Source organism: Lycorma delicatula, chromosome 4 (genome assembly GCF_047948215.1).
Source record: "Lycorma delicatula isolate Av1 chromosome 4, ASM4794821v1, whole genome shotgun sequence".
Classification (NCBI taxonomy): Eukaryota; Metazoa; Arthropoda; class Insecta; order Hemiptera; family Fulgoridae; genus Lycorma; species Lycorma delicatula.
The window spans coordinates 205,236,054-205,253,726 of record NC_134458.1 but is presented as its reverse complement, the minus strand read 5'-3'; the positions used below and the strand labels follow the sequence as shown (position 1 = coordinate 205,253,726).

General features: G+C 32.0%; 1 protein-coding gene across 8 annotated transcripts in view; it reads left to right on the top strand.

Annotated features, from left to right (window-relative positions):
* Positions 1–17,673, top strand: part of LOC142324238 (scoloptoxin SSD14-like) — a 190,466-nt gene that overhangs the window by 150,633 nt on the left and 22,160 nt on the right. For all 8 annotated transcript variants that reach the window (XM_075365084.1, XM_075365089.1, XM_075365087.1 and 5 more), the window contains 4 exons: positions 3,816–4,019; positions 10,392–10,626; positions 14,632–14,822; positions 16,703–16,943. In XM_075365084.1, the coding sequence (XP_075221199.1) occupies positions 3,816–4,019; positions 10,392–10,626; positions 14,632–14,822; positions 16,703–16,943 (871 nt within the window). The remainder of the gene's footprint in view (positions 1–3,815; positions 4,020–10,391; positions 10,627–14,631; positions 14,823–16,702; positions 16,944–17,673) is intronic.

Genomic DNA, 17,673 nt, shown 5'->3' with positions numbered 1-17,673 from the left:
TAAATATGTATACTTCTACTGAAATTTTTTAAATATTCTACAAAGGTATGGGTAATAATCTATAAATGATATACACATACAGCAGTTTAATTGTTTCAAACTAGGCATAATAATAATAAAATCTAGAGTCATGAATATTGACTGACAAAAACTATATTGAAAAAATGTGTGTTAATAATTAAAATGGTCAATTGCTTTGACCAAAAAGATTTATCATGTTTCACATTATGGCATAATTTGTGTTGGGAATTAAACAAGAAGAAACCCAATTTTTGCCATTTGGAATATTTTGAATCAGTTAAATGGTAATAGAAAAACCTTATTTTGAAAACATCATATTAGGTTATGTGACTCATTATAGTTATGATAAGGAAACCAAAACACTATCATTGTAGAGTGGTAAAGTCATCACCTTGACAAGAAACAACATGATTGTCATTCCAGCATCTAGGTCATGTTGATTGTCTTCACATTTCTGTTATTCATAAAGAGTTTTTCTTGCAAGGTTAACAGACAATAAAAAATTTTATTTAACAGTAGAGAAGGGTTTGAGAGAGGTAGCGAAAATGAAGTAAGTCAAAGGCATTGATAGACTGCTTCATCTGCCATCTCTTATCAAGTTTTAGCAAAGTACGCTGTGACTGTTGTTCATGTCTCCAAAATCAATTTCTACAGACATTTTTCTGTTTACGGAACTAAAATCTTCTTTGAACGTTTTGAAAATACATACAAATGTAAAGGAAAAACCAATATATTTTCACACAGGACTGTTATCGTTGGATTGTAGAGAAACTCACTAAACATGGGACAACAGTTTACCATTATTATGAAGGTATATACGGAGGTGTTCCGGGACGTATTAGCCGAACTTCAGGAACTGATTTATATCACCAAAATGAGTACAAAAAGTTCATATCGACATAAGTCCTGTTTTGATTTGTTTTCATAAAATAGTTTTTATTAATTGACTATTATTATTTATTATTAACAGTTTTTATTACATTTAGTGGAGGAAATAAAAACAGGCAAAAGATTGTCAGCTTGCATTATGGTGCAAGCAATAACTCAATAACTCGATTGTTTGTCAACAGATTTTTACAAATGAGTATCATTTTGTTCAAAATAAAATACTTAATAAATTTTGTCAAAGTAAAAATTTGATCAAACATAATCACAAAGATATTGAAAATTAAAAAATTAAGATGGCCGCCATTTTTAAAGTTTTGAAGGTGACGTTTTCAAATTTTTTTATTTTGTAGAACAAAACACTTATTCTTAGATATGCCAAATTTAATTAAAGCAGGTTTACCCGTTCCTGAGAAATAATTTTTTTCTTGAAAATCACAAAATTACGTCCAGAAGGAAAACAAAGCAAAATAGGACTAATGTCGATATGAACGTTTTTGCTCATTTTGATGTCTGAATCAGTTCCTGAATTTCAACTGATACATCCCGGAACACTGTATATTATTGTGGTGTGTGTATATATATATATATGTAATAAGACATATTTTACTTCAAATTTACTAGAAAAAAAGTTTGTATAGTTTATCAGTTGACCCAAGAGATTAATAAAGGTAATATTTTTTTTCACAAAATATTTTTAAAACGTTCGTTAAAAGGTTTGCAAAGTTTCAATAGAATCGGTAGGGAGATGTGTGAGTGATCCTAAATCAAAAGCGTATACCTCTTCGTGGGACACACAGTTTACATATACAGGGGCCGAGAAGTTACCGTACTCCTTAAAGTTAGTACAAAAAATCTGTAATGAGCAGCGAGGAATTCTTCTAATAAAGCCCGGCAGCATGCAGCGCGACGTTCCATGTCTTTTTTTCCCCTACATCCCTGGGCCGGACATCCACTCAAGTATACACGGCCCAGGGATGTGTCCTTGTGACTCTAAGGGGGCCTCCCCACCCACTGGCTGTACGTCCGGCACGGCAGATCAGCCCCCCCGGTTCCGGATCTTTTCTTATTGCTGCCCGCCTCTAATCCTCCGCACGTAAGGGAAGGTCCAGCTATGCTGCCCCCCCCCCACACGCAGAGAACCGGGTCTCGGTCTTTACTCTTTTATGCCTTCCTCAAACCGGCGGCGCCAGCCCCAGCAAGCACCGAAGCGCCCCCAGGAACCGACACCGCCGGCCGGGACTCGGTCTTTTCTTTATCCCTTTCAAGCAACCCCAGGAGTTCCCACCCCATCACCGGAACCCGCATACCTAAGCATACGGGCCCTCCGGGTTGGGACTGTCCTCCCTGCCCTATCTTCGCGCCTATCGTCTGTGTCTGTCTCTTCCTCTTTAGATTTGAGGACGGTGCTCGCTAAATTGTAAAACCAATCCCAGTTGTTATTGGATTGCATTAGCCAGCTAACCAGGTTGTCAGGTGTCAGGTTATTATGCCTTATTTCATGTCTGAGACCCTCCCATCTATAGCAGTTGAATACGGTGTGTTCCGCGTCGTCTTCTTCCTGACAGTACGAACACCTTGACGTCTGCCTTTTCCCGATTCTATTAAGGTATTTCGCGAACGACCCATGTCCTGTCATCAACTGAGTGGTGTGGAAATCTAGTCCGCCTTTCTCCCTACCCAACCACTCTTTCAGATTGGGAATAAGTCTCCTTGTCCACTCTCCTGTTTGAGCGGATGACCATGCGGTTTGCCAGTTGCTAACGACTGTGTCTTCTACCTCGGCCAAGAGCCGAGGTAGAACGTTCCATGTCTGTATCTGACAAACAGTTCACCGATGAACATCGGAAGAAATGGCCAAACTAATGTCCTTTTTCATATGGTCTTGCATTGTCATCCACGGTATACGAAGTTCAGCTGACCGTTTACGAGTCGATTTCATCGGGGATTGTTCAATGGAAACTGCAACAGCAGCACATGTTTCTAACCGCGTTAACTTTCATTCACTCCGCGGCCTATCTTTGCCCAATTTCAAACGCACGTTTTTCTCAATCCAATATTGTTGCTTTTCGTGGTGGCTGCTTATTAAAGCGTTGCCGAAACACATCACTAATTAGCTTCATTGTTTGATTCGTATGTTGTCGTTCATGAACTTGTCTCTAACCGCTCCTCGACGCTGTAGCTCCTCATGTCAGCCATTTTAGCACAACTGCCTTTTAGTAAGAGTGTGTAACGTAAAAAACTGTTGCCAACCGATCCCCAACAAAAATACCGTATGTTCTAAACACGTATCCTAACTCAATTTTTTCGTTAACTTTAGGAGTACGGTGACTTCCCGGCCATTCTGTATATATATATATATATGTGTGTGTGTGTGTGTGTGTGTGTGTGTGGTGTTTGGGTGTGTGTGTGTGTGTGTGCTGATTTTAAAGTTAATGTAAATATAGTATCCAATCTATTTTTATTGAACATAAATATTAATTAATCACGCCCTTGATATAGTAATATAAAGACTGCATTTAATAATAGTGTTACAAATGTATTCATAGTCATTAGTTGCAATAATAAACTACCAAATACAGTTTTAATTGAACGTAACTCACCATTAGAGGGATGTCTTTTGATTTTTAAATCAACTTAATTTTTAATTATAACTTACTAATTATTAATGTAGTAATAATAATTGTGATGAAAAAGAGAAAAAAAGTTTGTCTGGTAATTATTTATATATACAGCAGTTACTGATCAAATGAATTTTTTTATTTTTATTTACATTAACTTAAATTTTATTAGACATCAATAATTTGAGAGACAATAGTGAGACAATCAATAATTAAACCTGTTACATTTAAGTAATCATAAAGTAAATTTATATTTGTTTTCATTATTTACATTGACTTTTTTTTCAGTAATATATTGTTAAGACCAGATGGTACACTGCCCAAATTAGGTGAAACAATAAAATTACCAAAATTAGCAAAAACTTTGAGAAAGATAGCATACAGTACTTACAAAACTGATGAATTATATGATGGATCATTAACTGATGCATTTATTGAAGACATAAAAATTGGAGGTGGAATAATAACTAGACAGGATATGGCAAATTACACGTAAGTTTTCTGTAATTATTAATTTTTTGTGTTCTTTGAAGACTAATCTATACTTAGAACTCAAGAAACAAGCCTTTTATGAATATTAGCATGACTAAATAAGTAATTATTGGATTTTCAAATACATTAACAACCAAAGCCGGTGGCTTAAGAATTTGAGATCTAACATTACCAAATCTATATAATGTAAAGGAAAGGGGATATTTTTAATCCTTATTAGGTATTCTAAATTTAGACAATCATAGCTATGAAAAAAGAATGTAGATAGGTTTGGGGAGATCCATCGAACAGCATTATTTAAATGTAAACTAACTTTATATCTAGATATATCTACAAAATAACCATTACTTGTTAATTACATTTTGATTCCCATTTAAGAAGATTATTTTTTCATTAAATGTTATTAAGGCCCCTTAAGGTCAGACAATACATGAACTTTGTAAAAAAATTCAAATTTAATTTTTAAGAGGTGCACAGATGTTATCATGTCTCCCTCAGAGATCATTGGTGTGTTGACCATGTAACATTTTTTTTGTCTTTTTTTTTGTTTTTTACTATTATTTCCCAAAACAATTGAAGTATAAACATATTTATTATGAAAATATAAAATTAGCACAAATAGAGTTGATTGCTGTAGTCAATTTAAATTGTCATAATTACATAGTTATATATATATATATATATATAAAGGTGCGACAATAAAGTAATGAGACTGATGTGAAAAAAAATGTTGCTTACCGTTTTAGTCATGTTTAGTGTTGTCTCCTTCAAAGTAGTTCCCCTCTGATTGCACACATTTATTCCAGCGCTTCTGCCATTGATTTCTAGAACTCATCTCTGTAATATCCTCCAAGACCCTCGTCACAGCTTATTGGACATCTTGTGTTGTTTGAAAATGGTGTCCCTTGACCGCCATTTTCACTCTTGGAAATAGAAAAAAGTCGCACGGAGCGATATCTGGTGAATAAGGTTGCTGTGGTAGTACTGAAATTTGTTTTTAGATTAAAAATTGCTGTACTGACAGAGCAGTATGGGATGGCGCATTATCGTGATGCAGAATCCAATTATCAGCAATGTTGGCACGGACACGAAGAACTCGTTTACGAAGTCTTTCTAAAATTTCTTTGTAGAAACATTGGTTAACTGTTTGTCCAGGAGGCACCCACTCTTTATGAACAATTCCCTTGGAATCGAAGAAGCACACAAGCATGCATTTCACTTTTGACTTTGACATGCGAACTTTTTTTGGTCTGGATGATCCCTTTGAGCACCATTGCGAACTTTGGCGTTTTGTCTCTGGATCGTATTGAAAAAACCAACCTTCATCGCTAGTGATAACACGGCTCAACAAATCTGGATTGATTTCCGTTTGCTCTAACAGATCGGCTGCCACATTTTTCCGTGTTTCTCGCTGTTGTTGTGTGAGTTTTTTGGGGACCATTTTTGCACAAATCTTTCTCATACCAAGATCTTCAGTTAATATTAGACGAACCGTTTCTCGATTGATGTTGAATTCTTCTGCAATTATTTTCACGGATAATCTTCGATTAGATCGTACGATTTCACGCACCCTGGTCAAGTTGACATCTGTCCGTGAGGTTGATGGTCGTCCACTGCGGTCTTCATCTTCAACATTCGTTCTGCCTTCACTAAAAATTTTATGCCACCGAAAAACTTGAGCTCTTGACATAACCTCCTCTCCAAAAGCCTTCTGAAGCTTACCATAAGTTGTCGTCGCGTTTTCACCCAATTTAACGCAAAAATAAATGGCATACCGTTGCGCAATATTTTGCGGTTTCATTTCTGTGACGAGAGACACAAACACGTGTTCACTTATTACAGCACAACTCACGACTGAGCAGTTGCATCAATGCGCCGCTTGGACTAGAAGTAGCTTATAGACCAAGGTCAAAGATGGTGAGCCTACGCTAGCTGCAGGGTTGCCACATCTTGCAAAGAAAAATCAGTCTCATTACTTTATTGTCGCACCTCGTATATACATATATATATATTTTTTTTTTATTGGCAATTGAAGATTACATATGCAGTTTTATTCAACATATTTATCCTTGATGCAACTAGTAAAAGAAATCTTGAGTACTAGCTGTGAGTTCATATTGTAATAACAGGATGATTATTAAAAAGAACTAAATAAAAATACAAAATTTAACTAAATGAAAATACATGATTTTTGTAGTATGATACATAAAAATAAAAAAAAAATAAACATAAAAAATTTAAATTGAAAAATTAAGTTAAATAAAATAGACCTGAAAGAAAAGGTACATAGAACCAGAATGTAAAATTATTTGAATTGACATTGAAATCAGTAAAATAAAAATTAATAAATTCATGATCTAAAGAATGAGAGAAAAAAAATTTTAATCGAGAAATAAAAACTAATACATTATATGATAACAAGAAATACTAATAAGATAAGACATCTGAATACTATTATGAATTTATACATCCTTAGCATTCACTTAAATATTCATAGTTATATACATGTCGATTTTTTAATGTTAAGTAGTACATTAATTTATTTTGTTGTATGCTGTTCATAATAGAACAGCATGTTGTCTATTGTTTATAATAGTATGTTAAATTTATTTTTATAAGTGTGGATTATTTTTGTATTTCAATTTAGTAATTAAAAATATATATTGTGTTTCACCCATTCATCTATTTCTTTGATTACTTTATTGTATTTGAACGTTAAAATGATTATAAAACATAGTTGTATAAATAAGAAATTTGCACTTGAAGAATTAATTACTTTAGTCAGTAAGTACAATATAGAGAAAAAAATCAGAATTGGACTAAATATAAGAAAAAAATTCTTTCATTTTATGAAAAAAATTATAAATTCTTACACTCTATCAACATATAACATCTGGTGTCCATTAGTTGTGAAGATCAAATAAGTATTTTAAAAACACTTATATTCCTACTTTGGAGTTCATCTGTAATAGTTTTTCAAGTAACTATTACAAATTTTTTAAATTTTGTAAAGTTGTTTGTTTTAAAGAAATTATTTTATGGTTTTTAATGTTTAATTTGAAATATTTTCTTCATAGTTAATGAATTAAATTTTTCTAAAAATTCATTTTTTGTTTTTTTGTTTTAATATTCCCCCAGTTAATTAATTTAGCAAGAATATTTATTAATATAAATGTATGAAATAGTGAAAAAATTCCAAACTGAAATGAGGAATTAAATCTTACAGGTACCGTTTATCTGGCATAAAAACCTGAACCAGTTGGTTTAATCAGCCACCATTTTATGTTTGTTGCATACCCCTGTGAAGTTTGGGGTTTGAAATCTGTGCAAAAATAAAAAGACAACTTCAGGAAAAACCTTTTAAATTTCTCAATCTCCTTTCAAGTCCAACTTACTTACTTTAATGCTGCTGAAGTTCATATATTCCATCCTTATGGTCTGATTTAACAGAGTCTTCAAAACAGGCAGATCCACTTCTTCATATTAGAAAATAGGTGAAACATTTTGGAAAGGCAAAACCTTTCCAAAAGTAATGTTTGATCACCTCATAAAATTCTCTTCATTCATTTTTCACAAATCTCAGTATTTGTTTGACTCAAGTAACTGCCAACTAAAGAATTATAAATTTATCTGTCTGAAACTTGGTGCATGCTTCTAGTGGAAATGGAGAAAACTAGAATGACCTCAAAAATGTACTACAAACACCATATTTTGATTTTACATAGACTTATCTATCAGTCCTTGTATTTACTTAAAGAAAGTTTACTTTTGAATTACTTGTGTCTGAATTCATAAAGTTTGTCAATGTTGTGTGTGGTAAAAGTTGTGCAATGTAGAATTCCTTGTACTAATGTAGAATTCCACTCACTCTAAGGAGGCCAGCCTGCTGGCCTCCGTGGCACAAGTGGTAGTATCTTGGCCTTTCATCCAGAAGTCCCAGGTTCAAATCCCGGTCAGGCATGGCATCTTCACATGCTATAAAAATTGACATTCATCACATCCTCTGAAGTAATACCTAATGGTGGTCCTGGAGGATAAAAAGAAAAAATGTAGAATTCCTGGAGGGAGGAGGAATGGATTTAGAACCACTTTTAGGGCATAGTGGACTGATGAGCTAAGCTGTTTTTTGATGCTTTAAAAGGAGATTTCAATTAAAACTCTTCTTTCAAAAAAAGCGGCAAAAGCAATTCCCGATAAGATGAAGTACTAATTTCTAATCAAAAGCAAGCACTCATCTACAGATTGAAAATACCTCTCTTAAATCAAATATATACATGTAACAATATTTTATAACTGGTCTGATGCAAATTCAGTGTAACTTCTGAACAGTAGGCATCATTGATTCTATGCTGCTTGTGCATACTCTGGAGGTATCATTTAAAGGGGATAGATAATTCAGTACCTATATTTTCAATGTATATTGTAATTCCTTCAAATTAAATCTAACTTTGATACTTTCTGTAATCTATACTAATATGAATTAAAGAATCTGTTATTATAGTATGAAACATGACATTTAAGGTGAAAATTAAGGTAATAAATCAGTTACTGTAAAAATATGAAATGAAATTCATGAAAATCAGAAAAAAATCATTATTAATTAGAAAGAAAAAAAAGGAAACTGTAAAAAGCTGTAAAATTAATTCATGTGATTTGATCTAGTTGTATTGCAAAATGTAATACTGCTGTTTTTTTAACTATGTTATAAGTAGTTCATAATTATAGTTTTACATTTTTGTTTTGCTGCACAGCTTTCATTTATTAACATATGTTCTGCATAAAAAAAACCTGCTTCATTTGCACTGAATTAACAAATTCCTTCAGTTCCTAAATATTTTTTACTTAAACACAACATAATATCTCCTACAGATCAATCAGTAGGTATTTCATTGTTGCACGGTGTAGCATCATCTTCAGTTGCTATGAAAATTTTCAAATTATATTGCTCTTCTGAAGTTAAATTTACAATAAAAGACATTTTAATAAAAATGCCTACATCTGTTTTACTGGAATTATTTTTTATTTAAATAAAGATTGTGCTGTTCACCAAAGACACACCTACTTTTAAAAATGTTGCTTTCCAAAACGTTCAAATGCAATAAAGCGTTCAAATGCAATTCGTTTTTTGTAAATCACAATCAAACATCTTATGTGTAAGCTGGACTAAAGAATCATTCATTTACAGAATTTTAAACTGTTTTCTACCCATTTTGCAATAGAACATTGGATAAATATTGGAACACCAGATTTCTAAGTAAATTAAATGTTGCATACATCAAGGAAACCTTGGATCGGATGTGTCTGCTTAATAGAAGGATCTACTAAATAGATGTATCCATTGAAAGATTTTATTGTGGTGATAAATTTAATCTCAGTTCTAACCCAACCTTCTTCAATCTGAAGGCAGTATCTAAGTGTTGACACCCACTTCCCGTCCTCTCTCTCTTTTTCTGTTTAGCCTCCAGAACCACCATAAGGTATTACTTCAGAGGATGATGTATGAATAAAGTGTAGTCATGTACAATCTCAGGTCAACTGCTCCTGAGAAGTATGGTTAATTGAAACCCAACCACCAAAGAACACTGGTATCCATGATCTAGTATTCAAATCCATATAAAAGTAACTGCCTTTACTAGGATTTGAACCTTAGAACTCTTGACTTCGAAATCAAGTGATTTCGATGATGAGTTAACCACTAGACCAGCCCGATGGGCCCCCTTCCCATCCTACATTTTTTTATCCTTCATTCCTTATTCCATGTAAAGGTATGAGTATTTTTATTGGGACTTGTGATGACTCTCCCATTGAACTCTCCGAGTTACACAAAAATCCCCAATTACTGGATGTGTCAATCTTTTTTCTTTTTTTTTTCCTGTTTAGCCTCCGGTAACTACCGTTTAGATAATACTTCAGAGGATGATATGTATGAGTGTAAATGAAGTGTAGTCTTGTACATTCTCAGTTTGACTATTCCTGAGATGTGTGGTTAATTGAAACCCAACCACCAAAGAACACCGGTATCCACGATCTAGTATTCAAATCTGTGTAAAAATAACTGGCTTTACTAGGACTTGAACGCTGGAACTCTCGGCTTTCCAAATCAGCTGATTTGGGAAGACGCGTTCACCACTAGACCAACCCGGTGGGTCGGATGTGTCAATCTAGTAAATCTTAGCCTTACTCTTAAAATTTAAATCTTAACTCAATTTGTGGTAACTGAGATCTTAAATACTAATAATTTATATAAACTAAATTTGTTAATTTGTAATTTAATAACAATAATTTTTAATTCACAAATTGTTAAAATTCCCTATTCATTTAATGAAATGAAGTTAATAAATTTAACTTTTTTTTTTTTAATTTATTTATTAGAGTGCGATGGGCTGATCCAATTGTGGCAAATCTTAGTAATAATTTAACTTTATATACAATGCCACCTCCAGGATCTGGAGCTCTTCTTGCCTTCATGTTAAAAGTTTTAGATGGACTTGTACCAGCGAAAGGTGGTAGTAATGTAACAAATATACAACGCATTACTGAAACATTTAAACATGCATATGGCAGAAGAACAGAATTTGGTGATCCACTCTTTGTTGATATTGCAGAGGTTCGTATATTAATTATTTATATACATTTGTAACAGATGTTTGTTGTTGCTGGCTTTGCACTGGTGATATGTGGTTGTGCAATTCACTGTATCATTCATACTTCCTCTAATGACTATTGAACAGAATACCTGAGGAAAAATAATTTGGAACTTAATAATTAAAACTTTCACAAGCTGAATCTGGATATATGAAAATTTCCAGATCTTAACTCACCAAGATTTAAAAAATATTGGTGAGCTACTTGCTGGATATGTCCAGTGCATAATTTTTGCTTATTCAGCAAAAAATCTATATTCAGATCTATATGCAACTACAGTCATACATTTACTTCCATATTATGAAATGAAGCTTTTTAATGTCAAATACAGCTTAAACATGTTATTATTTGTCTAAAAGTCAGCATACGAGTGTATTCAAACCAGGAAAAAATGTACTTCTTTTTTAAATTCTATTTCAAGTTATGTTTATTTACATGAAGTTATATTTAAAATTTTAGTTACACATACTATACAGAGTGTATCATAACGTTTTTATTATATGAAAAAGTTCATATAACATATGTCCTAAAATGCTTTATGCAAGTTATAGCTAGTGAAAGATTTCACTTGGAATTCAGCACCTCAAGTTGCTCAGCCGCATCCATTATGCGGTCAATTAATTCCTCACGAGAAAGTATTTTTGTTTTGTATACAATATGTTTCATCCATCTCAGGTGCAAAAATCTAAAGATGTTAGATCAGGCGATCTTGGTGGCCAGGAATTTGGACCTCCACGACCCAATCCATTTTTCAGGGAAATGATGATTTAAGTGCCTGGAAACAGCAATGGTAGTTCTTGCATCCCAGGCGTACCCCTGATTTGTATTTGATCTACCAGATGTACGCCTTATTTTAATAAACCAAAAAAAAGAAGTATACCAAGACTCCTGTTTGGGAGTCGAGTGAATCTTCGCCAAAAGACAAGAGTGAAAAAACACAAGAAAACAACAAACATGTGTTATTCACAGTAAAGTTATAGCTTCTTATGAAAGGTAGTGACTTCGTTCACAAAAACATACACTAACATGATCACTGGTAATACTGCTTTGTGTATTTTTCTTTATATAAAAGCTATTTTCACTATTAAATATTCATTAAATGACACATTTTATATGTTTTTAATATTTCTAGTCGAGCAAAATGAATCCGCCATTTTTATTCTTCTCTCACAGCAAGCCAACTTATATTGACTTAATAAAAAATAGATTATTTTTAGTCTATATTTAGTCAGATGGTGCAGGCTATTATTACATGTTTTACTCCTTTCTAATCAACAAAAATTGAAACATTTATATTTCCATGTGTATTACGTAAACAGCTATCAGGGTTCAGAAATTCTAGGATGTATCAAAAGGTTATTATGAATTTTTTTAGTAAATTAGACATAAAAATATAATTGAATATGAATTAAATAAATTTAAAAAAAATTAAATTATATATATATATATATATATAAGGGTCATTCACGGGAACCGGATGTTTTTGAAGTGGGTTGTACTCGGGCGTTCGTGGTGGGAGGGGCACGTGGCTGGTGTCTGACGTTTCCTTTCTTCATAGCATTTACATTTTAGTCGTTGAGATGGAGCTGTGGACGCTATACCAACGCCTGTACGCGTATGACAGTTTTGTGCGAAATGACGAATCCGTAACTGCTGTTCAGAGAGATTTCCGCCGTCAGTATAATATCCATCGTAATGCAAGTGTCCCTTCTCGTAACACAATATTGGGTGGGTAAACAACCTTCGAAGAAGTGGTTCAATATTGAAGAAAAAACCACCGGGTCCCCGACGAACTGCTAGCACTCCGGAGAACATCGAACGAGTAAGGGAAGCCATTGTCAGAAGCCCACGCCGCTCTATTCAGAGGCATTCAGGGGCGCTTCAAATGAGCACAAGTACGGTAAGACGAATTCTGCATACAGACCTGCATTTCCATCCTTACAAGATAGCCGTCGTGCAGCAGTTAAACGAGCAAGATTTCATGCAGCGATTACAATTTTGTCGACAAATGCTTACCATTTTTGAAGAAAATGAAAATTGTTATTGTTAATGAGTGACGAAGCCCATTTTCATCTGAATGGCTTCGTCAAAAAACAGAATTCCCGGTATTGGGCAGAAAGAAACCCGCATCAGCTTCACGAGAGACCACTTCATAGCCCAAAGGTGACCGTCTAGTGTGCAATAGGAAAGGTCGGTGTTATTGGACCGTATTTTTTGAAGAAAATGACGCTGCCGTAACTGTAATAGCTGATCGTTACATTGCGATGTTGAATACGTTTTTCATCCCTGAGTTACGAAACCGGGGAATCGATTTGCAAAATGTGTTATTCCAGCAAGATGGAGCTACAGCGCACACAGCGGGGGCAACGATGGCTGTTCTCCGTAACTTGTTTCCGGGACGGATCGTTTCCAGATTTGGCGACATTCCTTGGCCCCCTCGGTCCCCCGATTTGAGTAGTTGTGATTTTTTTCTATGGGGGTTTCTGAAATCGCGTGTGTACGGCAATAAACCGCGTACACTGGAGGACCTAAAGATCGCAATTCGTCATCACGTCACCCAGATTGATGTAGACATGCTGCTAAGAATTGAGGCCAGTTACCGTGAAAGGCTACAACAATGTATTGCCCAAAATGGACATCACTTGCCGGACATAATTTTTCGTTCATGAGTAAGTAACAAATGCTTTGATTTAACAAGTGTTTCAGTACCAATAAAACTTTTTTTAAGAAAGTATTCAATTTTTTATGATTATTTTAAAAACATCCGGTTCCCGTGAATGATCCTGTATATATATATATATATTATATTAATTAAATATAATTATATTTTTTTGTGTATTATTATAATGAAGGGTAAATATCGTAAAATTAAACTGAATTATGATTGGCTAGTCTACGTTAAAGGAATAACCACAAATTGAAATAAAAAAAATTGAAATATTACACTTAAATTTATTATTAGTAAATAATAAATAAGAAAAATTAATTAATAATACACATATATGAAAGAAGTGTTTTTGCTAGAAAAATCAAAAATACGGTCTAAAGGTAAAGTGGTCCATTTGTTTTTTATTTATTTTATGTTATCATACACATCATTACAAAAGTGATCGAAAGATATAACCAGAATAACTGATATCACAACCACCAAAAACAAAATTTCATTGAAAAAATGTCAGTGAATCTCCTTTTGACAAATACTAATTATGAAATTAAACAAATGGTAGATAAGGCAAACCCCCAAAAAAAAACTCTTACCTTGGGAAGGTATCTCTCAAAAAACAATTGTATGCCCTGAATCGCAAAAAAATTGATATTTTTAAAATTAAAATGGATTCACTTACCACATAGCTGTTTCAAAATATAACAACTAAAAAACACACAAAAAAAACATGAAAAAAGCTACTCGATTGTTAAGAGCAACACCTATTTAGAATAACATTATTTTGCTACTTATTTTGTGGTTGAAATAGCCATAATGAGTGAACCTTTGTAATTTTAAAAATATCATTTTTTTTCTGAATCAAGGCAAACAATTATTTTTGAGGGTTGTCTTTACACAGTAAATGTTTTTGAAGGTTTGTATTATTCACCATTTTTTTTTTTTTATTTCAGAATGTTTTTGTCATAAAGAGAGTCACTAATACTTTTAGAATGAAATTGTTTTTTTTGGGTTGCTTAAGTTCCATTCACTGATGAATTAGAATATTTGAAAAGAAGTCATAAAAATTTCCAGTTGTATTGAAAGGAATAAAATGTAAGATCATTTTCAAATTTTATTAAAATATCTTCGATAATTTTTAAACAAAATTTTAGCAAACAGACCTGGAAAAAATTATGAATATATTGCATCTGCATTAAATGTTATAGTGTATAAACCAAAAGAAATGTGTTTGTAATTTTAAATTAGAATTTCATTTTTATTTCTTTATTTCAAAAAAATTAATTAGCTGTTTTTTTTTTATAGTTATTAGAAGAACTGTCTTCCCCTGAATATATACAACAGATTAAGAATAATATCTCAGACACCTTTACATCACAGGATTACAAATATTATGGGGCAAAATTTGATTTGGAACCAGATCATGGAACTGCAAATATTGCTGTTCTTGCACCAAATGGTGATGCAGTTTCTGTTACAAGCACCGTTAACCTTGTGTAAGTAATTTCTATTTATAAATTAAATTTGTTCTAATTTATTATAATATTGCATTTTATGTATTTTTTTATAATCAGAAATACTATGTATTTTTTATGTGAGTTCATGTAGGCAAATAATCATCAGGAAAGTCATAATTGCCCAAAAAAAACACAGTACAGAACCATAGGACTATGAAAAGGGAAATAAAATTAAAATCCAAATGTATGTATAGCTGTAATATAAACAAAAAAGCATTTTCATAGTTTATATACAAGTAAAACAAAAGGGAAAAATACATATATGTTATAAGGATAAAGATAAATGTTATAAATTAAAATCAGGAGAGCATTAAAAAAGGTAAATGTGATGCAAATATAAAATTTAAAAAAGTAAATAAATAAAATAGTAAATACACTGGAAAATGAAAATGTTGGAAGGAATATTTATTGCGAATAGATGCTAGGGAACTAAACTTGGCTCTCTGTAATATATTAGTATTAATAAAAGATTAAAAAAATGCTGTTTTATCTAAGTTAATAATATTGCTAAATAAATTCTGAATGGTACATAATAATACATTAGATAAATCACATCAGGAATGGGGCATTTAATCGTAAGATAAAAACAGATGTATTTAAAGTCCATAACAATTATTTAAAATATAGTTATATTAAAAATGCTAAAATATTAAATGTATGAAGATATTACATATAAAAAATTAACTACAAAATAATTCACAATTCAGAAGACTTATTAAAAATTATTTGAGGAGTTTATATAAATACTGAATAGATGTAGAAAATTCAGGGTTTTTTAAAAATGTTTTATTAGTACTATTTAAAAATTTATCAGCCAAGTAATATTATTTCTGTAAAAGAAAGCCTTTTTATTGTATTTTAGATAAACTGGTGCAAAGAGTTTTTAAACAGTTTATTAATCTGTTAAAATGGCAACACAAACATAACAAAGCCCTTTCTCATAAGTCAAAATATTGTGCTGAGATTTATGAAAACAGTTCTGTTTTCTGGTTTGGTAGAGGTGGATATTGTTATTTTTTTAAGAATAAGTGACTATTCTTTTTAGTAAAGATTATACATACATTCATAAATGTAAACACATGGATAAGTCAAAAAATTTAATTTACTAAATAACGGTCTATATGATTCATACGTAAGGGCGCCAAACAATGATCCAACAGCCCAATTTTGTATCTTGAAAATTCATTTAACTTTTTGAGGGAGCCTTAAGAGATGAAATTATACTTAAGATGAGAGTATGTATAAGCATAATAAATATTTAATGATTATGACAAGCTTAGTGTTTTATTAAGGCACTTTAAAGCAAAACATTTTGGTTTGATTTTTTTCTAAACAAAATCAATTTTAATTAACCCAAGAGAAATTGTCATCTAAGAATATGCCAATCTCTGTGGTGGAATGTTAGCGTCGCTTCCTTTCATCCGGAGGTTCTGAGTTCAAATCTTGGTTAGACATGGCATTTTTCATATGCTACAAAATTTCCATTTCATATTCCCATGCACAAGCTTCCAGCTTATATGATGAATTATCATCTAGAAAATGAAATAAATAAATAAAATACTCAGAAACTTTGCTTTAAGTGCAACTGAAATACTATTGTTATCATTAATGAAAATTCTATCCAGATAATTTGTCTACCTGAGAACCATAATGCAACATTTTTATCCATATTTAAGGTTAGATGATTATAATCAATCCACTGAATAATTTTTTGAGCTGCTATCATCGAATTTTAATTTTAATCTACTAAAATATGTACATTGAAAGATGATGCCTGGATTTAAAAATAATGAATCTTAACACTGTTTACTGTGTCTGTATTGCTTTATCATTATTTGGTTTTATTCTTTTTATCACAGATTTGGTAGTTTGTTTGTGTCAAATAGCACAGGAATTATACTTAACAATGAAATGGATGATTTTTCTGCTCCAAATATTACAAATTATTTCGGTGTACCTCCTTCACCTGCAAATTTTATTAAACCAGGTAAAAGGCCAATGTCATCTATGGCTCCAACCATCATTGTGGATAAAAATGGTGATGTTAGATTGGTTGTTGGTTCTGCTGGTGGTACAAAAATTACCACATCTATTGCATATGTAAGTGTTTCATTTATTTTTTTTTTAATTTTAGTTTCGTTTAAGTTTCTTTTTTATATTAACAATTTAATTAATTTTATTATATCACTACATAAACCTGCAACTTTCAGTTCCTAGTCAGGATAATAAATCGAAATACTAACTTCTGTACATTGTTAATAAGGCGATTTGTTATCTTTTTTAGAAGAATGTCAGATCTCACCATTGTTATCATATTAGAAATCGTGCATTACCATCCATGTGAGACATTTGTCCTTTGTCAATTGAATTAGGTATACAAGATTTATCAAAATTTTTAAAAATGTTTAATCTTGGCATTCTAAAATAAATTAAAAGTTTATTGTCAATAAAGACTGCACCCTTATACAATTGTTTAGTTTGTAATTTTGTTATTTTTCCTATGATTTTGTTTTTGTTTTTAAAACTCTTCTAAACATAATTTATGTTCTCCACTTAGGAATATTTTTCATTCTGGCAATAATATCCTTCAGGTAGTTCACCCTAAAAAAGAAAACCAGACCAGATGATGAGTTATGACATTTAGGGATGTGCTAATGTGTTCCATCGATAGTGCTGTACAATATTTTGTTAAATTCTCCTTGATTGAGCATGTTGTACATGTTATTGCAAAAATTTAAGTTAACATAAAATTGGTAGTAAGTTAGGTAATAATGTGGTTGAGATAAATAAAGTGTTTATATTTTTCAAAACTACTTGCCTTTCAAAAGAA